Raw genomic sequence first — 23,498 nt, 5'->3', positions numbered from 1 at the left:
GTTATTTGGTTCAGAGAGGTATAGGTAGAGTGGATTTTCACTGATAAGGCTGAAAAAGGAGGGAGTCAAGGTGATAAGTGAGAGCTTACAATGGCTTTTTCAAGCACTGGACTAGGATAATGTGAAATGCAGGCAGGCATTATGTCTCCTTTATTATTATAATAGTGTAGCTCACGCCTGACCTGCAATATCCTTGATTTACCTGTGTATTGGGTATTTTGTACACCCTTTTAGGTATGGTTTGAAACAAGTTCATGTATTCTTTTTCACAGCCTATTCATGTGGGTTTGAACCTATGTTAATTAAAAATCAGGATTGAACAAATGTGTGTTTTCCACAGTGTACTCTCATTAAAAATATATGGACAAGGTTTGTGTTCTGTGTTTGTACAAATACATTGGTTTGCCAGGCTTAGAAACAAGACTAATGACTTCATGTTGGAAAGTATTATGTGACTGGCCCCATATGACAACTTTCAACAAATATGATTCATGTTCTAAATGCATCTGTTAACAGATGAATACCCACATATAGCCAAATAGTTCATACCCAGCTACCTAGCTTTTAATTAAAAGTTTGCATAGCTGCACTAAATAATATGTGAACCATTGCTGGTGTGCATACACAACCTGAATTCTAGCCAAAGCTAATTTTAAGTACATAGAAGGCTTTATACAACTGTTTTTCATGGTTCTAGTCTTCTGAGCAAAGACTCAAATATGCTAATTTGTGTTATTGGGATATAGCAGCATAAAGAGTTATTACCAACTAATAAATAAATCTCCTATTTTGTTAGTAAATACTTCTCTTTTGAGAACAAATTTTGGAGAGGAGAATGTTTGAGAAACGGACTGCAGGGGAGTGAGAAATAGTGCCTTTTAGTTGCCATATTTTTTTTTAAAGTGAGTGAGATTGCTATATTCAGAGTAAAATAAGGTTTGTTCTCCAAGGTTAGCCTTTTTTTTATTATTATTTTTAAGCTCATTCTCAGTCAGGAGGACTTAACCACTATATTGAGGACACTGAATGAAAATTTAGGGGACAGTTCTGGTGCTCCACCTCCTTTACCAGAACCAAAAGATACAAGTAGCAGCTGCAGCGATGCCCTCAGTACTTCCCAGCATTCTGCAGGTATGTTCTTTAAGCTTAAGCAACAATCCAGAAGCATTATATGGTATTTACAGGTTAACTCTTCCAGTGGATTTACAAGGATGTCTCCTTTAACTGTGTTTAAATGTTATGTTTATATGCAATGGCCTTGTTTAAAGTTTTTTATCTAATTTATTCTTAATATATCCAAAGTGGATGTAGGGTTAGAAAAAAGACAAATAACCTTCTGCAGTAGATCTTGTGACATTAGAATGTTTTACTATAAAAGTTGTATAGCGTCCAGCTTTATTGACAATTTAAGCATCTGCATTAAACATTCAATAAACTGTCAATTAGGGTTGGTAATGTTTATGGAGAGTACTTTGCTTTTTAGTATCAGTTATTTCCCTCTATTTATGATGATCTTTTCTTTCTGTTACTACATTAAAACTGTTTATCCCTCAGAATCACAGTATAACAGGATCACTGAAAATCTTTATTTTTACTACCAGAGCTCCTGTAGGGCTCATTGTGCAATACAGTGTATGGACACATAATAAAAAAGTCATTCTCCTGAAAAACATACAGTCTAGATAAGCAGGACAGACAAAAGCACAAAGTAAAAAAAGATAGGCCCTGATAATTACCCTCATCCAACACCTGCCCTCCCCCCACCCCCATATAGCAGATTATATAAACCTCCTAATGCATGAGCATGTAATCCTAAATAGTGTTAACAGGAACTAGGAATGTGTGTTTTTCCTTGTTGTGGAATTCTGATAGTTAGAATGATATTTTTATGTAATTTTCAGTTTAAAATAAGACTTTGCCATACAGAAGAATTGATTTAGTAAAGTCAAATTATCTTTGGGCTGAAGTGGGGGGAGGATGTAGTCATATGAAGACTGCTATGCATTGAGGAATGTGTAATTTTCTGTTTTGCTGTTAGTTTTAGTGCTAATGCATCTTCCATTTTTAAAAGGAACAACTATGGTAACAACTGCTGTGGTGGAATTACATTCACCTGTTAAAGTTAAAACAACACTAAAACTGGACTTCCTATTCGACTCTCTCACTTTGGTATTATATAGTCCAAAGTCTAAACAGGTAAACAAAACTTCATGTTATTAAAGAAAACAAATTAGTAATCTTACTGAAAATGCTGGCAATTCTGAACAGGAAAATGTGAATTAGAGGATATTACACAGGAATAGCTCAAGGGCAGTGGTTACAAACTGTAGTCACAGATTTATTCATGATACTACAGAAAACAGAATAGGGAAACTCTGTCTCTGAAGCTTATTGTGTGATTTGACTCTCATTTTCCAGGAAATTTAACCTTGGATAAAACAAAGTGTGAAACTACAGATGGATTTGCTTTGTTTTTGATTAAATTGTGGCGGTGGGTTGAAAATTGGGGTTGTACTATGAAGCTAGCTTCTATCTTAATGTGGACTCAAAATCATCATACTTAGATTCATAGATATTAAGGTCAGAAGGAACCATTATGATCATTTAGTCTGACCTCCTGCACAATGCAGGCCACAGAATCTAACCCACCCACTTCTGCAATAAACCTTTCACCTATGTCTGAGCTATTGAAGTCCTCAAATCATGGTTTAAAGACTTCAAGGTGCAGAGAATCCTCCAGCAAGTGACCCGTGCCCCATGCTACAGAGGAAGGCAAAAAAAACCCAGGGCCTCTTCTAATCTGCCCTGGAGGAAAATTCCTTCCCGACCCCAAATATGGCAGTCAGCTGAACCCTGAGCATGCGGGCAAGATTCATCAACCAGATAACCCAGGAAAGAATTCTCTGTAGTAACTCAGATCCCCCCCCCCCCCCATCTAACATCCCATCACAGGCCATTGGGCCTATTTACCATGAATAGTTAAAGATCAATTAACTGCCAATTGATCAATTACTTGTCAGCTAATCTCCATTTAGAAGGTTTAGTTGGGCATGTTTTCCTGTGAGCTTCTGCTTACAGTTTGTCATGAGTTTAACTCTTGATAAGTTAACCAGTCTTGTCTCTAACATTTTAGAACAGAGGTTCTCAAACTGTGGTCTATGGACCATGGTGGTCTGCGAGCTCCATTCAGGTGGTCCACGGATAGATCCCTCTAAGGTGCGCGCCTGGGCGCCTGCACACAAGAGAATGAAGGGCCACCCACCTAATTAGTGGAGCCGCGCAGGATTGGCTCCACTAATTAGGTGCCTGGACCCTGGAGAAGACTCACATGTAAGGTGAGGTCGTGGCCTTGGGCAGATTAGGGGGGAATGGGGTGAGAAGAGGGGGTGGGAGAAATTTCGGACATGCAGGGCTGCGGCTGCTGGGGAGAGATGGCTCTCCTTCCCAGCCTCAGCTCCGTGGCTGCTGTGGTGAGGGAGAGACCCCCCTCCTTCCCAGCCCCAGCTTGGGGACTGCCATGGCTGGGGGGAGAGGGCACATCCATCACATTAGAAAGGTAAGACTACTGATATTAAAATATGAGTTGTGTGCTTTTATTTGTAGAATAAAAATATTTATTATTATTAAGGTTTTTTTTATATAGCGCTTTTATTCAAAGCGCTTTACAATAGTTATCTAATGATACAAACAGCATTTGGAAAGATCATTAAGTGGTCCACTGAGACCCTCAGCAATTTTCAAGTGGTTCATGGGAAAAGAAACTTTGAGAACCACTGTTTTAGAACATAGTCATGTGCCTTAACCAACAACAGAGAAATTTGCATATTTGTCTCTGTCATTAGAGTAACAACCAGGTTTTATACTTTCTCTTTAGAAACCTAGGTTAGCAGTTTTGATAACTGTTGCAGACTATCCTTCTAACATTACCTGGTTGCTACTGGGAACAGTACTAAATAGTAGCATAGGAGAATCATAGAAGATTAGGGTTGGAAGAGACGTCAGGAGGTCATCTAGTCTAACCCCCTGCTCAAAGCAGGACCAACACCAACTAAATCATCCCAGCCAGGGCTTTGTCAAGCCAGGTCTTAAAAACCTCTAAGAATGGAGATTCCACCACCTCCCTAGGCAACCCATTCCAGTGCTTCACCACCCTCTTAGTGAAATAGTGTTTCCTAATATCCAACCTAGACCTCCCCCACCGCTCCTTGTTCTGTCATCTGCCACCACTGAGAACAGCCAAGCTCCATCCTCTTTGGAACCTCCCTTCAGGTAGTTGAAGGCTGCTATCAAATCCCCCCTCACTCTTCTCTTCTGCAGACTAAACAAGCAGAATTTCCTCAGCCTCTCCTCGTAAGTCATGTACCCTAGCCCCCTGATCATTTTCATTGCCCTCCACTGGACTCTCTCCAATTTGTCCACATCCCTTCAGTAGTGGGGGGCTCAAAACTGGATACAGTACTCCAGATGTGGCCTTACCAGTGCCAAATAGAGGGGAATAATCACTTCCCTCGATCTGCTGGCAATGCTCCTACTAAAGCAGTCCGATATGCCGTTAGCCTTCTTGGCAACAAGGGCACACTGCTGACTTATATCCAGCTTCTCATCCACTGTAATCCCAGGTCCTTCTCTGCAGAACTGCTGCTTAGCCAGTCGGTCCCCAACCTGTAGCAGGGCATGGGATCCTTCAATCCTAAGTGCAGGACTCTGTACTTGTCCTTGTTGAACCTTATCAGATTTCTTTTGGCCCAATCTTCCAATTTGTCTAGGTCACTCTGAACCCTATCCTTGCCTTCCAGAGTATCTACCTCTACCCCCAGCTAAGTGTAATCTGCGAACTTGCTGAGGGTGCAATCCATCCCATCATCCAGATCATTAATAAAGATGTTGAACAAAACTGGCTCCAGGACCAACCCTTGGGGTACTCCGCTTGACACCGGCTGCCAGCTAGACATCGAGTCATTGATCACTACCCTTGGAGCCCGACAATCTAGCCAGCTTTCTGTCTGCCTTGTACACCATTCATCCAATCCATACTTTTTAAACTCGCTGACAAGAATACTGTGGGAGACGGTATCAAAAGCTTTGCTAAAGTCAAGAATATGTCTCCACTGCTTTCCCCATATCCACAGAGCCAGTTATCTCATCATAAAAGGAAGTCAGGTTGGTCAGGCATGACTTGCCCCAGTGAGAGTCCCCAGTGGGATCAGAGCTGGAAAACCGGGTTCCTACATCTTTCTCTATGCAGTCCATGGTGGTGGTCTGGAAAAGCAAAGTGGCTGGATTGCACTGCACTCCAGCTGTGCCCAGTGTGTGGTGTATAGAGGACGGTTTCCAGCTGGTGCAAATTAGAGCAGCCCCCCACCCTCAGCTGCTCTATCCTGAGCTTAGCCAGAGGATCAAGGAGCTTCAACTAGTTGTTGGTTCTCAGACCACAGCTACACTGTGGGATAACTATAGCGCCATATCTATGACAGCATAACCCCAGGGGGTAGACATGTTCTGTGCAATAGAAGTGATTTTTCCTTCGCTGTAGGAACAGCACCTTCCTGAGTAGCTGTAGCTGTGTAGATGGAAGCATTCTTCCATCGACATAGCTATGTCTACGTTGGGAGTTGGGTCAGCATAGCTATGGTCAGGAACGTGAATTTTTCACAGCCCTGAGTGCCACAGCTATGTCGACCTAAATTGTAAATGTAGGCCATGGCCTCAGCTTCTCTTCTTCTTCCTATCCCCTTGGTGGCTGTGTGGAAATGGAAAGGTAAAAGTTTTATTTTAAAAAAATGCACTCTAGTCAAAATTAATAAAAATTAGTTTAAATTTGTTTCAAGTTTTAAAATGAATAAGAAGCTTTCAGTAACTGATGGCTTGAAACCTAGTCAAAATGATGCTTTAAAAAAATCTGATTTCTTGTGTAAAGTGGTGCACATTAGTGGCACCTTCTTATTGTAATGCACTAAAGGTAATACTTAGCCTTCGTGGAGCTCTCTCTGTATATCTGATTTCATGGTACTACAGAGTTTTGATTTAACTATACATTCCCTTTTTTAATCTTACATTTAATATGGTTGCAATTAAAACCGTTGCTAGTCAGACTGAGTCAAACAATGCTTCAAGTATAGTAGTTGTGAACAAATCTAGAAAAATGCTTTCTCTTTTTTATTTTGTGTAACTTATGTTTCCTTTTTAAAACAGGTTTCTGCTTTGGATCAAAGAGATGATCTTTTGAAACTTGCTGAGTTTAAATTGGTCTTAATATCAGCTGCTGTCAAAATGTTGTCAGATGGTTCAATGAATGCTTCAGTCAAGTTAGCAAACTGCACATTAGATGATAAACGACTGACAGTCCAGAAGACAACTCCAAGGTGTTAATTTTGCATAAAAGATTAAATTGTTGTTCATCAGTGATTGTTGGTTCATCCTAGGGCTGCTAACATTACCTACAAGTTGCTATTTGAGTTTGTTAAATTGCATGTCTTATAAATACAGTTTGGAAAGTAACTAACTAAAATTTGTGTGTATGCACAGATTGGACCTTTATTCTGCGTGCTACTTGCTCTTTCTTATGGATATTACTTGGGGCCTAGCAATATTGGTGGGATGATACTAATTGTGTTATCAAGTTGGGGAAAAAAATAGGAACATGTAGAAACCCATTCCACTTTTACTTTTACAAGACAATAGATAAGATATATGGAGAGAATTATGTCTATATATGTCAGTAGGAAATATTTTGGGGGTTTTTCAGTACAGCAATAAAATATATTTATATCACTTAAGTGAACATTAAAATGCTGCTGAAAGAGGACATACTCAATAATTCATCTGCAGATATCATCATGGTTTCTCTGGTGCTAGATTATTATATTTTTAGATACTGTTAAAAGGATTTGAAATGTGAAACACTGTATTTAAAATGAAAAGGAGTACTTGTGGCACCTTAGAGACTAACCAATTTATTTGAGCATGAGCTTTCGTGAGCTACAGCTCACTTCATCAGTAGCTCACGAAAGCTCATGCTCAAATAAATTGGTTAGTCTCTAAGGTGCCACAAGTACTCCTTTTCTTTTTGCGAATACAGACTAACACAGCTGTTCCTCTGAAACCTGTATTTAAAATAGTCACAATGAAATCCCTTAAGATTTGTACATTAGCACAGTTTTAATATTTCAAGTGTTACCTTGATGTGTGAGTGTTTATCTTTTCAAGTAATTGGTCTGTTAGGCATCCATCACTATAGCATGAATACTGTGCCTAACATTGGACGAAGGTGTGTTAATGAAAAGTAACACATACTATTATGTTTTATTAGTTGGTAGCATACATAACATTAGTGTCCATTTATTTTACAACCTACACAATCTTATGTAATACATAACATAGAACGTTGATTATTTGAATACTATTAGATTTTATGAACTATTCATATTTACAAAAATATAAAGTATTAAAGTCATGGGAGAACATAGGAACATTGAACTTTGTCATATTCTGAATGCTGTATTAACAAATTCACAAAGCCACTGTTCTGGCTCTTGCAGTGGCCATCAAGGAGATCTATGTTCTTTAGCCTCTAGCAACAAGGAGGCTGAGTTAACTGTTCTGATTATTTCATGTTTCACCTCTGTAACTTTCTTCTATCTTTTTTGAATGGTAAAGTGAGGTCCTACTCAAAAAGCTGCAAATGGCACTTGGTGCTCAGTGTTGTATTTTAGTTATAAATTGAGAACCATTTGGCTATAAGTATAAAGTTGGATTTTTCTATCTGTTGTTCCTACAGAGCAGAGCTTCCCTTTTCATGCATCAGCAGCATTAATAAAGATCCTTTGGAACAAGTGTTACTCTCTTCTACACCTGTGCAGCACCAATATCTTCAAAATATGCCCACAGTGACACCTGTGTGTATCTATTGCTACCAATGGATTTGAATAGATACATTAGCAGAACTATCTAAGTTGTAATTAGTTATATCAGAAAGACTGGACTACAGCATGCTCTTAGTTTGTTGCCTTTTCATTGCCAACAAGACCACAGCAGTAAAAACTTAGTCACCAAAGCCAGTATTTATGATTGACAGTCCAAGAAGAGCAGATCTGTTGAGTAAGAAAGTGCCATTTTACAAAGTTGCTTTTTAGAGTTGTGTGTTATTTTAACATCATTTTTTGGCTAATGCCTATATTGGTGGGTTTTCTAACTTTTTTAAAAAGTGGACAGAATAAGAACTCTCCTCAAGTATGAGAATGAATTGTTCATATTAGAGGCCAGGTCTGCTTTTGAAAGTGTCTTATTGTATACTGTCTTAATTGTCTTTCAGAATGGTGGAAATGAAACATGGATCTGAAAAGAAGGAGATGGTGGATATAAGCTACAAGCAGGGGAGAGATGGCACTGTTCTGGACACAATTGTTCAAGACCTATATCTCTGTGCGAGCATGGAATTTCTACTTACTGTTGCAGATATATTTTTAAAGGCTAGTGCAGAAAGTGCTGCTGCACAGAGGAGTATCAAGCAAACTTCAGCTGTAAAGGGGCAAGGTTGGTAACTTTTTTTTAATATATATGTTTCTAACTTGAGCATAGAACCATAATACTGAGTTTAGGCTGCTTCCCGGTTTGGCTCCCATGTCTTAAAAAATCTCCCTTCTTCAGTGTGCCAGACAACCTCAGTCTTACCATTCAATTCCAGTCTAACAACTTATTTTTCTGCTAGTCTTTCATGGCTGAGTATTCTCTTGTGCATGATTACCAGACACATGCCAACTACCATCAGTGGATATGTTTTTCTTTGTTATCTGTGTGTTAGTTTAAATAGATTTTTACTGACAACTAACGATTCAAATGGAATCCTTCCAAGCATACTTAGTGACTTTTTACTCAACAACAAAAGGAAATATGGTGTATATATGTAAACATAGATATCAGTATAGTTATAGTAATTTCCTGGTGTGTTCAAACAATAGGTTTAACTTAAATGGGTTTTTTTTTTCAGCATCTGTGCAGCTGGTATCTTCAGTGGAAATGAACATTGTTATTAAAAATCCAGAGATTGTGTTTGTGGCTGATTTAACAAGAAGTGATGCTCCTGCATTGGTGGTTACAACACAGTGTGAGATCTTCATTAAGAACAGCCCTCAAATGTATAAAATGACAGCTGCTGTTAAAGATATACAAATGAAAGCCTGCCCCTTTCTTGTAGAAAAGAGAAAAGGGAACATTACTACAGTGAGTTTTCCTATTAAATATAATCTGAGTATCTGAAAAATTACAATATTATTGGTGGTGTAAATCCTTTTCTTTGACTAATTTATATATAAAATAATTAATCTGAGTTTGTGGATTTAATGTTTAAAATGTTGGTGAAAAATTATTCTTGAGTGAATAGCCATCTGGTAGTCTCTGGCTATGCTACAGCATTTTATACTGTTAGTATTTTTGTTTTCTCTGAGTTAGTGGAGGGAACATGAAGATCTGGATTAGTTTTACATGTTTTTCAGAAGTACAGCTGCTAGTGTTTACTGTTAAGCTTTTTTTTTTTGAGAATGACTGTTCTTTGTTCTTCTGCAGCGTTCATGATTGTACTATTCCAATTTGTGGCTTTTGGGGGTTTTTTATAACTAAAAATTGTGAGTCTAAGGGAAGAAAACGTTATAGTTCCCATATCATCTAAGCATACAGATAACATGTTTCTGGGAATGCACTATTAACATTGTGTCAGCTTCCAAGGCTTTTTGAATAATTTAGAACATTTTTGGTGTGAAAATTTTTCTGAGACACATCAGTGGGAGGAAAAGAAAAGTCATTCTCCAGTTTTTTTCCAATGAGAATTTAGACTGCCAGTGGTACAATTTAAATTTCTTCTTTGTGTTAAGATCCACAGATGTTTTACAATGGCACTTGAGCCTGCTTCTAGCTTGGGGACAGAACCAGGCCTGTCAGTGATTAGGAGGAGGGGAATGTTCACCCTTCTGAAGTTCTGTTCATTTTTTTCTTCCTCTGCAGAAGTTGGTGGCTCAACCAGCCGTCCTAACTGCAGAGCTTTTCTGAGGGAAATTCCAAATTTTGTATCAAATGTTTAAATTAACATTTAGGCTCACTTATGTATGTCTAATTCCCAGGCAGGTGGCATGCTGCATTTGCCTTTTGGGGAGGTATTTGCAGTAGTTCCACTCCCTCTTTGAGGTATTTAAAGTATAGTAACTCCTCGCTTAAACTCGTCCCAGTTAACGTTGTTACGTTGCTGATCAATTAGGGAACATGCTCGTTTAAAATTGTGCAATGCTCCCTTATAATGTTGTTTGGCAGCCGCCTGCTTTGTCCACTGCTTACAGGAAGAGCACTCTGTTGTAGCTGGTGGGGGGCTTGGAACCAGGGTGGACCAACAGCCCTGCATCAGCTTCCCGCTCCCCTAAGTTCCCTGTGCGGCAGCCACCCAGCGGGCAATCAGTTGCCAGACAGTTCAGCTATCCCTCCCCCATTGCCATGTGCTGCTCCTGCCATCTGCTTGGGAGCTGCTCCCGGGAGCCTCCTGCTTGCTGTGCAGGAGGGAGAGAGAGGGGGGCTAATGTCAGGGTGTCCCCCTCCCCCTGCCTACCGCATCCATCGAGCAGGGGGAGACACGACAGGGCTCAGGATGGAAGGACCTTGCTGTCCACAGCTGCTCTCTCAACTTCCTGATTATTTAAAAAGGCAGTGTACTCAGAGGGGGGTCAGCGTACTTAAAGGGACAATGCAACACACACACGCACACACACACAGTGTGTATCTGTCTGCCATGCTGTCTCCCCTCCCTCCATTCGTGCTGCCTTGTAGAGTGTGAGGCTACATTAACAACGTGTTAACCCTTGAGGGCTCAGCCGAGTGCTAGTTCATCATTTAGCAGTGTGGCATTCCCTGGGAAATATCCCACCCTCTTCTACCCTCTGACTTCACCACCTCAACCAAGTTTCACAATCATCATTGCTGTGTACAGTATTAAATTGTTTAAAACTTATACTGTGTGTGTATATATATATACACACTCTCTCTCTCTCTCCAAATTTCCAGGGAAATTTTTTTTTCACCAGATAAAAAACTATATATATATACATACACATACACACACACATGGTGAAAAAAAATTCCCTGGAACCTAACCCTCCCATTTACATTAATTCTTATGGGGAAATTGGATTTGCTTAACATTGTTCCACTTAAAGTCACGTTTTTCAGGAACATAACTACAATGTTAAGCGAGAAGTTACTTTAGCTGGTACTTTTTCAGGTTTCAGGGAGTGAGCTAGGACAAGAAAAGCCAGAGACAAAAGGAGCGGCCTGTGTCTCCTGATTCCCGCTCTCCCTCTAGACTGTCTTGTGGAGGACCTAGACCAGCTCAGTAGGCAGAGTGCAGTTTCCTTCACAGTCCAAAGGGCAGCATGACAGATTTGTGTGTGTTGGGGGAGGGGGGTCATGCCTGAGTTCCTGTGGCCCACATAATCAGTGATGCCTCCAACTGAGGAGCTCAGCTGTCCCCTCCACTTTCCCACAGGTCCCACATTGAAAGCACTAGATACAGCATGGACACTGCCAGCTCCAAAAAGTGTAATTAGAAGCCTTCAGGCCCAGCTTCCTCTTCCTACTGCCACCTCTGTAATAGCCTACTCAAGAATCCCTACTCATATCCTGGACTGAGACCTTCAGGAGAAAAACAGACTTGTCTGGTCCATATACATCCCATGCAGTAGAGAGGGGTATTGCTTTTTGGGAACCCATCCTTGAGCCTCGGGCTTCTACCTTCCTTGAGAGAGCCAAAATGGGGTCTGTATGTGAGAGAAGAGACAAATAAACCCAACCTCCTTCAGTATGTCTACATTGCAAAATAAAACCCCATGGCAGCAAGTCTGATCCTATGTCTGTAGACTCTAGTTTGCTGGGCTCGTGCTGTGGCACTAAAAATAGAAGTGTAGATTCCCTCTTAGGCAGGATCTATGGATCTAAATCCTGGCAAGGGGGTGGGTCTCACAGCCTGAGCGCCAGCCCTTGTTGAAACGTCTACAAATTTATTTTTAGCACCATCGCATGAGTCTAAGTCTGTAGACCTGGGGTCTAAGTCTCACAGCTGCATTTTTCTGTGTGTACAGTTTAGACATATCTTTTGAGAACAAGGGAAATAGCTAGTGTGACGAAGTTCCTCCTCTACCTTGGTGGGTCTTGTGCTTATTGTCGGATTTGCTCGCCTTGGAGCTTCATGGCAGTCCTCAGCTTGGCCGTTCTTTCTGAATCCACAGTCCAGTTCGACAACTCCTGTGTCTGACCAGGAGTTGGGAGGTTTGGGGGGAACCCGGGCCCACCCTCTACTCCGGGTTCCAGCCCAGAGCCCCGTGGAATGCAGCTGTCTAGAGTGCCTCCTGGAACAGCTGTGCGACAGCTACAACTCCCTGGGCTACTTCCCCATGGCCTCCTCCCAACACCTTCTTTATCCTCACCATAGGACCTTCCTCCTGGTGTCTGATAATGCTTCTACTCCTCAGTCCTACAACAGTATGCTTTCTCACTCTCAGCTCCTAGCGCCTCTTGCTCCCAGCTCCTCACAGGCACACCACAAACTGAAGTGAGCTCCTTTTTAAAACCCAGGAGCCCTGATTAGCCTGCCTTAATTGATTCTAGCAGCTTCTTGATTGGCTGCAGGTGTTCTAATCAACCTGTCTTAATCGTCTCCAGAAGGTTCCAGATTGTTCTGGAACCTTCCCTGTTACCTTACCCAGGGAAAAGGGACCTACTTAGCCCGGGGCTAATATATCTGCCTTCTATTACTCTCTTGTAGCCATCTGGCCTGACCGTGTCACACTAGCCATTTGAAATATTTTGGAGCAATCTCTGAGCCCAGTTTCACTTCCTACTAAAGCAAGATTCTTCTTTGAGGGGTTGCAGTTGTATGTTCCACTCAGGTGCATGCTCACCCAATGCACCGAAGCAGTAACTGTTGGGGCAGCGCTTGTGCCCTCTAGCCCTTCCCATGGCTACATAACGGCTATGCTACCCCGATCCACCTCATTTCCACCCGCACCTTGAGTCAGAGCATTCAGTATGGTGTCTCCCCTCGTGTTCTTTATCATGGTGTTTGTGTTTTTTCCTGTAAATAGGTAAGTTTAGTAATACCTTAGGGTTTAGTTTAGATCAGTGTAGTTAGTAACGTTTTAGCCCAACCTGATGCATTTTCTGGGTTTTAAACATTTAACCATCATATGAGGATGCTATCCCTACTAGTGGCCCCCCACATCTGAAGTTTAAGGGCATATTAAGGAAAGGTGCTCCATCTGTAAGTTGTTTAAGAGAAGGTGACGAGGAACTTGCTTTTGAAGTCACACCTTGTGGAGAAAGGGCCTGCTTAGGGACCACCACAGATTCAGACTCTCCAGAGAGTGCCTGAGCCGATACAGATGGGGACTTCACATCCGATCTCCTTTCCTTCTCCCAGAAGGAATAGGGATCATTCCCCTTCCCACAGAACAGACGGGGCTGCTTCAGAGTTGAAATAGATTCCTCCTCCCTGTTTAGCAGGAGTGCAGACTGGCACTGTGAGTCTTCCAGTATGTGGGATAGAACTGTCCTGTCCTGCTATCTAGTACCAATGCCTCATCAATGAAACTCTGTACTGTCAACTCTGGTACTGCCTCAGGGGTTTCTGTTTAGTCTGGTACCGACAACTGTAGTCTCCAAATCATCGATGAATCAGGCACAAGTTTACTTGTTGTGGTGAGTCAAGAACAGACAGGAAATTTCTCAAGAACATTTAGACAATGGTGGCTTTGTCTTCTGTATCCTTGGCACCTCTTGGCTTGATTGCTGACTTGTCCACACCACCTCAGACCCAGGGCACTGGGTTACAGTCAGCTTCCTGATTGGTACTGGAGGACTGCCAGCACAAATGCTGTCTTTGGTACCAACAACAATTCCAACAGAGTCTACATCTTCAGTTCCAATGCCTGCTTTGGTACCGAGTATGAGTGTGAGGCCTTTACTGGTACTAAAGGTGTCTTCGACTGTACTGTCATTGGATCTGATGAGACCAGCATGTTGGACTGTGGATGGTGCAGATCGTTTATTGGCTTCACCTGGAGCGGCTCCTCCATTACCACCAGACTACTTAGAAGGGTCTTCTGGTTCAAGTGTTGAAATTTCTCCTTCACCTTCACGGTACTGCTCTTGGAAATTGTCAAGACCCGGGCATCAACATTGGTGATGGGATCATTATGGCTCCTGTAATAGGGATGAAGCTTCCTGGCCTAGCTCCTACTGGCCACCAATGCTGTGCCTCTATGCAGAGTAGCCTCTTTGAAATTCCGGGGAGGTTCCTCGTTTAGCAAGGTCTCAATTATCTGCTCAGTCTAAGGCTAGATCACCTTTTCCTCCGGTAGTCTCTCTGCCTGGGTCACCTTTGCTATAGTCACAGGTCAAGGGGGTGCAACATGATCCCTTGGGACAGTCAAATGTATTACCATAAGAGAGTCCAGTAGTTCTGCTTCCCTCTTCTTCCTCTTCATCAGATGATCCTATATTGTCTGTGTTCTCTTGTACAGTACCAGAGGATTTTAAATCCTATCAAGACCTTTTGAGACAAACAGAATTGTTGTTGGGTGTTGAGGCTGGGTATGTTCAGAAGGACACCCTTAAGTTAGAGATGTTCTTCAATTCGCAGTTCCTGGGAGACTTGCTTTCCCTCTAAATGAAGCAATATTGGAGCCTGAAAAATCTGTGTGCAATATCCCAGCATCTATAACACCCAGAGCTAAACATAGCAACAAGAGTTATGTTTCCATGCAAGGTTTTGAGTGTTTTTTCTCGCATCACCTCATAGTACATAAGAACATACAAATGGCCATACTGGGTCAATGCCAATGCCAGGAGCCCCAGAGGGAATGAACAGAACAGGTAATCATCAAGTTCCCTGAGTCTGACTGCAGCAAGTGAGAGACCAGCAGACCATAAAGGACTTATTGTTCAATTGTCGTTTTTTGTTTTCTGAGAAAACTGACAAGACTTTACATGTTTTTTAGGACTTCCAAGCTACTGTATAGTCAATAGGGTTTAAACTGAGGCTACAAAGAGTGTCACTTTGAGGGTCACATCACCAGCAATATCACTCTTAGCGATACTTTTGCCATCATCCTATCCTGCTAAGCAGCAAGACTTTTCTAGAAGAGGACATAAATCACAGAGGAGATCATCTTCTGAGTCTAGTTTTAGTCAACCATACTTCTATAATGAGAGCAGTGTACCAGTTGTGAATGTTTCAACCCTGGCTCCTCAGTTTGGGAACAGGCTGTCTCAATTCTACAGTACTTGGGGAAGCAATAACTACAGACAGATAAGTGCTGAGCACTGTGGGATTGGGTTATGCAATATTTCTGTCCGTCCCATTCCTCCCAACCTGAGCCTTTTCAGGGACCCTTCTCATGATTTGCTGCTTCTTCAGCACGCCCAGACTTTGTGTGCTTTGAGAGCTATGCATGAGGTTCTTCCTTTTCTTCAGGGAAAGGAATTCTATTCCTGTACTTCCTGATCCCCAAGTTCAAGGAAAGATGAGACCTATCTTTAATCTCCCTGGTTTCAACAAATACATCAAGTATTTGAGATTCCACATGGTTACCCGGCTTACTATTCTTCCTGCATTCAATCACAATGTCTCGTTTGTTGCTCTCAATCTTCAGGATGCCTAATTTCCTGTGCCAATTTTCCCAGGCCACAGAAAGTTCCTGAGATTCATTGTTGCCTGCCAACAGTATCAGTACATGGTTCTCCCATTTGTCCCATCATGAGCCCCAGGCATATTTACCAAATGCATGATGGTGGTAACAGCTTATCTCAGAAGGAGGGGAATTCATGTCTTCTCATACCTAGGGTATGGCTAGCGAGAGGGAGATCCGAGGAACAAATCCTCAGTCGTGTCCAGTTCACACTGAACCTCTTTGATTGACTGTGGTTGATTTTGAACAAAGCAGTGTCGAGTTGACTGCAACTCAAAAAGTCAAGCTCATTGGAGCCTTTCTACACTTCATGAATTTAAGGCCCTTTCTCTCATATGAGCGATTCCAGGCAATTTGTTGCCTTTGTCTGGATCTGCAGTCTCATCCTTTGACCACGGTCCATATGTACCTGAAGTTACTAGGACGTATGGCCACATTCACTTGTATAGTTCAGCAGGTGAGATTGCTTCTTCATCCTTTTCAGTTATGACTGAAGCTGGTCTATCACCTGAGCTGCCAGTCATTGTACAGGCTTGTCTGAGTGCCTCCAGAGATGCTGGATTCTCTACAGCATTAAGCCAAAATGGAACAATGTTGCCAGGGTGTTCCCTTTGCGTGTCCTCTGCCAACCAGAAATATAATCACTGTTGCCCCCATAATAGTTTGGGGAGCACATTTAGGAACGTTAAAGGTTTAGGGTTTGTGCTTGGAATGGGAATTGCTGTTTACAGTGCATGGGATTGTGCCTTCTGGTGTCTGATCAAGGGAGCAATGGTTCACATACTCAGCAACAATATTACCATAACATATTATGTGAGCAAGCAAGGAGCAGCCCACTCCAGCGAGCTTTGTCAGGAAATAAAGTTTTGGGACTTCTGTGTCAAGGAAGACATCATACCCACAGTGACACACTTACCAACTCTCAAAACCGGTTGGCTGATCATCTCAGCAGGACTTTCTCTGACAACCACAAGTGGTCTCTAAAGAGCTGTGTGGTAAAGTCCATGTTCAGGGAATTGGGCATTCCGTAGGTTGCCCTTTTTGCAACAAAGCATAACAAGTGCTGTCAGTTTTGTTCCCGAGCAGGACTTAGTTTAGGGTCTCTAGCTGATGCCTTCCATCTGAACTGGGGAACAGACCTGATGTATGCCTTTTTTCCATCCCGCTTGCTTCTTAGGTTATTCTCAGACTTGAAGTTGGACCATGCCAGACTGATATTTATTGTGCCAGCTTGGCCAGGACGATATTGGTTCTCCGACCTTCTCAGTCTGTCTGTTTGACCTCCCAGATCTTACTCCCCTTTCTCACCTGCTGACTCAGTACCATGCCCAGGTTGTTCATCCAGTACTTCACGCTGTGGATGGTATGTTGTTCAGTGAGGAAGAACAACAATGCATGGAAGCAGTACATAGGATCCTGCTTAATAGTAGGAAACCATCTACTAGGTCTACTTATTTGGCTAAATGGAAACATTTTTCACTTTGGTCAATATTAAAGGGAGCTCAACTCATGTCAGCTCATGTTCAGGACATTGTGGGCTACCTGTTACATTTGAAGTCCTCTGGTATGGCTCTTAACTCATTGAGGGTTCACTTGGCAGCAGTCTCAGTTGTTTCATCCTCCAAGAAAAGTCAATTTTCTTAAACTCCATGGTAGTGAGATTTCTAAAAGGTATTGTCCACCTCTTTCCACCTGTGAAGGAAATGATCCTGTTGTGGGACCTAAATACTGTGCTGGCTGCCCTGATGGGTCCTCCGTTTGATCTGATGGCAGCCTGCTCATGGTTTCTCTGTTCCCAAAAGACAGCTTTTCTTATGGCTATAATGTCCACATGAAGCGTTAGCAAATTACAAGCCATAATGGCAGAATTTCCATTTATTCAGTTCTTGAAAGACAAAGTGTCCTTAAGACTACATTCAAAGATTTTGTCCAAGATGGTTTCACACTTTCACCTTAATCAAGTTATTTACTTGCCTTTATTCTTTCCTAAGCTGCATGGAAATGTGGGTGATCAGAATCTCCATACATTAGATCTGAGGCAATGCTTGAAATTTTATCTCGAAAGGACTAAACCATTTTGTTCATCACCTTGACTTTTGTCTGCTGTGCAGATCGGATGAAAGATCAGATGCTTTCTGCACAGACTATTTCCAGGTAGATAACTTCCTGTATTACCACAGCGTATGGAGTAGCTTAAACTATGCCCTTGCGGACATTATAGGTTCATTCAATGAGAATCCAAGGGACATTGATCATATTTGTCAATGATGTTTCAGTGTTAGATATTTGCAGGGCTGCTACATGGTCTTCAGTGTGTACTTTAACCAAAAATTATGCTATGACTGCAGCATATAGGTCACATGCAAACTTTGGGGAGGCAGTTATGCAGTCATTGTTTAAGTAGACTCTGAACCCTACCATCTGTCGGAACTGCTTATGAGTCACCTGAGTGGAATACACGTCTTCAGCCATTGGAAGAAAACAATTACTTACCTGTATTGTCATTCTTGTTGGGGGAGGGATAGCTCAGTGGTTTGAGCATTGGCCTGCTAGACCCAGGGTTGTGAGTTGAATCCTTGAGGGGGGCCATTTAGGGATCTGGGGCAAAAATTGGGGATTGGTCCTGCTTTGAGCAGGGGGTTAGACTAGATGACCTCCTGAGGTCCCTTCCAACCCTGATATTCTATGGTTCTATGCTTTTTCAAGATGTGGGTGCAGACCTGCCTTCATGACTCGCCCTCTGTCCACTCTGCATTGGAGTCTCCAGCCTTGGATTCTAGTGTGAAGGAACTGGGGGTGAGTCGGGGCAGTGCTGCCCTTATATAGCCATGGGTCTGAGGGTGCAAGCACTTCCCCAGTGGGTGCTGCCACGCCACGTTCTCTGGCTTTAGTGAACTGGGTGTGTATGCACACACACACACCCGCCCACCCCGAGTGGTTTGCAACTGTGTCTTAAAGATGGTAAGTAACCATTTTTTGCGGGGATAATCACCAATGTCAGATTCTCCTACTCACAGTCTGAGTGCAGCATGACAAATCAATGCAAAAAGACCAGGTCATAGACTTCTATACATGCACAAACTACAAAGAGAATTCTTGGTCCTTAGAGGAGAAGGCCAGCAGTTCAAATCAAGATATAGAATCAAGTAGTTATATAATATAGAGTAGTGTCTGTTGATCCACACATGCTCCTTCACTCTCCTCCTGCTGCCAACCAAAGAGATAAAGGACCGGGCAGACCGACTGACAAGTCTGATTCTGACCCCAAGTGGAAAGCAGGCTGAAGGACCATTGTAATAGCTCTTTGGCTCTTACTACTTGAAGAATGGACATTTTCTGTTAAGAATGGGTACTTTTTCCCTATCATTCACTTTTGATATTGAGTGAGTAACAGTCTAGTAAGGCTGAAATATTGTTTGCTCCATTCACTTTTGTTTCTTTTCTCTCATGTCAGAAGGGATGCTAATATTAAGTAGTCAGTTTATCATTTTTAAAGAACCAACAGAATTATCACTAGTAACTCTTTCCCTTAAATCTTCCTAATGGCATTTTAGAGGAGATCTTTTTCTAGCTAAGCATGTATATTTACTCCAATTACTATGCATTTTTAGAGTTGACCATGAATTCTTTCTTCAGGTATTGCAGCCTTGTGATTTCTTCTTCAAAATGGTGCAGTCTGGTACTAATCCACAAATGGCTGACCTATCAATTAAATCTTTAACAATAAAGGTAAGTTGAATTGTAGTTTTTGTGTCCTGTCTTCTTCCTCCTCCTTCCCCACTGGCTTTTAAAGTTACTGTTTTTGTTTTAAAATTTTGATTTAACTAAAACTAAACACAATCTAAACACGTTTCTTAGTCTTGCATCTCATATTGCTTATTATATTGAAACAAAAGAAGAAAAAGCCTTTCACATGTACTGCAGTCATGTCACCTCATTTTTATATGGAATATGGTGTCATATGATAGGTTTGGACAAAAATCATCCTATTTCCACAAGGTATAGTTGCTTGTGAAAAGAATGATTTAGCCATGCCTCCAAGTTATTAGAAATTACATTTTTTCCTGCTCTTGTTTTAAGTATGCTATGGTCGTGCCCCACTCAGATTTGGTTCCTGTGTATGTACTTTAGAGAGCCATGTTGATCACCCGTGCATCAGTGTGAGAATTTTCTGTATTGACAAGTGGTGTGCTGCCGTTGTGTTAATTTTCAATGATGCAGTACCATTGTGGAGTGCAATCACTAGATGTAACCTTGGCTATGCAAATAATCCTGCAATCACCATTGCATAATACACTGGTCACCGTTTAGGTGGCCTGTCTGGTTTGCTTTCTGCACTCCATCCCCATTTCCATACACTTTGGAAACTTGGGCACAGAGGACTTCTGGTTTGGGCAGCATGATGGTTGTAAGCTGTGTTAAAATAAATAACAAGAAATATTCTAGATAATGTCTCAGAATTTCAGCAATCAACTGGTGGATCTGTTCACATCCAGAAAAAATGCCATAGCAAAGCTGTTTTTCACATGGGAAACAAACCAGAGGGCACTTGGAATGAATGATCTTACACAAATGTTGGCCAAACTGAGTATATTTATCTCCCTCACCATGCAACTACTACCCCTTACCACATCTGGGAAGGAAAAAATAAGTGGAGGAAACAATAATCACAGTTGTCAGATGGTGAAGATAGCCACAATTCTCCAACTTAGTGAAACTCGCACAGTGCCTATCACATCATCCATTCAAAGGTGGGACCTCTTGTAACAGGAAGCACTACTTTAGCCTGATTACTGAAAGGGGAGTATTAACAAAAAGGGGGATATTCCAAGTTGGGCAATGTACTTCTTTCCTCACTCTAACCATTCTCACCCTCACTCCATGTTAAAAAAAATTTCAAGACTTCTGTTAGAGCAGTGGTTACCAAACTTCATTGCTTCATGGACCACCTTTTTTAAAAAAATGACGTTTGAGGTAAACGTCTGCAAATAAATCTGCAAATTTATCCTTTTTGTACACATTTGTTTTAGGCCTTACTAGACTTAAATATTTCTGGACTCAAATGCCTAAGGAAGCCTAAAATGTTAGATTATAACATCTATTTTAATATCTGAGGTTTTGAGACAGTGAATCAAAAAGCACAATGAAGAAGTGATGACAATTTGTCTTCATGTTACTTAGATTATAAGAAAAAATATGTTAAATGACATCTTGATATATTTTGGTATGTCACGGAAGCAAATCAGTGGTGTGACTTTTTAATTTATCAAATTTCAGTTCAGAGTTCCTGCTAATTCTTATCTGGACTATAGTTGAACACAAGCCAAACTTCACTATGCTCACCTTTTTACAAAATGTAAATGAAGAAAATACAAAACATTTTGAAAAAAAGAAAAGGAGTACTTGTGGCACCTTAGAGACTAACAAATTTATTTGAGCATAAGCTTTCGTGAGCTAAAGCTCAGTAGCTCTGAGACAATTTTAAGGGTATTCTTGCTTCATAGAACATAGTTGCTTTATGTCAGGTAAGATGTTGGGGAGCTTCAACTGAAGGTCCAGTCCTATACTGAGATTCATCCCTTGTTTTTAATGGCAACCAGAGCAAAAAATTTAGTCTCGCAGAGCTACGTAGTGCTGAAGGACATCAAAAATTGCAAATCTCTGTCCAGGCTAAACTCCTTTCTTCTTTTCATCCAAAAGTCTCTGAGCTGCATTTTATTGAGTTTGAGTCCACCAACACATGACAGTTCAATCAACTTTTCCTTTTCTTTTGGCAGGCTGCCTTGTATTGAAAATGAATCCCTGATCTAATTCTCATTTGTTACACTGTCAGGAAAATATTCATTAAACTTGGTAGCCAAATTACGGCAGTGTTTTCTTATGCTCAGCAGTGAGATCAGGATGAATTTTCAAGTAATTTTCAGTGAGGAAACTTTCCAAAGCTGGGAGTCATTGGCAGGTTCTTTTTTCTTCTTTTCATGCTGCATTTTCTTTATCATTGCTCTTGATTTGTTGTGAACATTAAAAAGTATAATTTTCATTCCCTGTAAGCTGGCATTCAGTTTGACACACACAACGAGTCAGCTCAATAGGCTAGTCTTGAAAGCTATAATTCATCCAAAAGCAATCAGCACATTCAAAACTTAAATCACTGAGGAAAATTTGTGCCTTTGAATGGAGTTCAGAGAGACAGGTCAGCACCTTCCCATGCATTAGCACTTCCCATTTCATTGCACATAATTGAAAAGCAAATGTGAATTCAGTGCTCCTTGTTGAATAAAAATAACCGCCTTTACAGTAGGATCCTGAACAACTTTCTGATTGACAGGGATGTTTTGGCAACTAGTGCCTTGCAGTGAATATTTCAGTGAGTAAGTTTAGCATTGGATACCACTTATTTAATTTTTGTCAAAACACTGCCAGATTTTCTGGTCACTTCTCATGCTCCATCAGAGCACACACTTGAGACTGTTTTCTCACTCCACACCACTTCCTGAAATAAACTCAGTTTAACATTTTTTTCTGCTGTTGTATGTCTTGACAAATCTTCGCAAAACAAGAACTATTCTTTAACTGTAATTTGAGTCAAACCATGTAAGAAAATGAGCAAAATTAGTGATATTACTCCTTACATCTAATTTCAATTAAAATAATTTATTTTGTTTACACATTCTATGAATTTTTCCTTTAGTTGAAAAGCCATCTCTTGAATTCTTCCTGATATTATATTATTAGATAAACAATATCAAGCTGCAAAACAGCTTGATCCTCTGGAATCAATAACAGTGTCTTTTGCTGCAGGTACACAAGTGTCTCACCAATAGTGTGCAATTTCCATTTTGATCAATCCTTAAATTTACCTGATATTATGCTATCAGGGCCTTTACATTAATATTGCATAAAGAGGTAATTTGTTTTGTTTCTTGAGCTGTCTTTCAAATCACTTAGCTTTCTTTAAAAAAAAACATAAACAATCCACAATGTTTGTTTTCTAAAGAGTTGTGCTTTCTATTGAGGTAACATTGAGCAGGGAAGGTTTAATTGAATATTGGATAATAGTTGATAGCAAATGATGCACTAAGCCCATGGCTCACTTTTTTCAGCATTCAAAGTCAATCCAAATGATAGGTACTTGGGTTCATACTTTTTAACAATCTTATATTTTCATTGCTTTGTAGCAGGAAGCCAACAAGCATTGCCTAAAATTTTTTCAGTTTTTTCAGTCAGGTTTTGATTCATACCACTGCCCATTTCATCAACAGACCTTTGTGTTTCAGTATAATTTCTTTTGAAACTACTGCTAGTTAGCCACTTATCCATAGTTGAGGATCACATATATTCCCAAATACATAAATTTCACTACCACATGGACTAATGTAAGTGATGCCAAAGCATTCAGATGAGAGGGTCTCAGACGGATGGGATTTTAAAACTTGTGCTGAACTAAGGCTTGGGCCATGTCCCTGGAGAGAGAGAGAGAGTGTGTGTGCGCACGCCTGTGAAGGTGATTTGGCTGGTGGGGATATGCTCAAGGAAATTAGAAGAGAAAGGAGTCTGGGTGGGGGAGTTAGAGGACATGACGTTTAGACTGAGGGGTAGGGGTTGTGGCTGGAGTGCTGGGGGCTCTGGTGGTGTGGGTGGGTGCATGTTAAAAGGACAGTGTTGGCTCAGAGTGGGGGATAGAGAGATGGGGTAAACCATCACTTGAAGTAAGGGGCTGAACCTGGGCAGTAGGCAGCTTCTGCTCCAATTCACCCATGTTCCAAGGCTTCAGATTCA

The 23,498-nt window shown here is 41.2% G+C and overlaps 1 protein-coding gene across 7 annotated transcripts in view; it reads left to right on the top strand.

Annotated features, from left to right (window-relative positions):
• Window positions 1–23,498, top strand: part of VPS13A (vacuolar protein sorting 13 homolog A) — a 315,178-nt gene that overhangs the window by 124,213 nt on the left and 167,467 nt on the right. For all 7 annotated transcript variants that reach the window (XM_075128708.1, XM_075128710.1, XM_075128707.1 and 4 more), the window contains exons 35-40: window positions 981–1,131; window positions 2,072–2,196; window positions 6,193–6,362; window positions 8,312–8,532; window positions 8,987–9,219; window positions 19,356–19,448. In XM_075128708.1, coding sequence (XP_074984809.1) covers window positions 981–1,131; window positions 2,072–2,196; window positions 6,193–6,362; window positions 8,312–8,532; window positions 8,987–9,219; window positions 19,356–19,448 — 993 coding nt within the window. The remainder of the gene's footprint in view (window positions 1–980; window positions 1,132–2,071; window positions 2,197–6,192; window positions 6,363–8,311; window positions 8,533–8,986; window positions 9,220–19,355; window positions 19,449–23,498) is intronic.

Source organism: Caretta caretta, chromosome 5 (genome assembly GCF_965140235.1).
Source record: "Caretta caretta isolate rCarCar2 chromosome 5, rCarCar1.hap1, whole genome shotgun sequence".
NCBI lineage: Eukaryota > Metazoa > Chordata > Testudines > Cheloniidae > Caretta > Caretta caretta.
The sequence above is the reverse complement of the archived record's forward strand: the minus strand, read 5'-3'. Positions and strand labels throughout refer to the sequence as shown.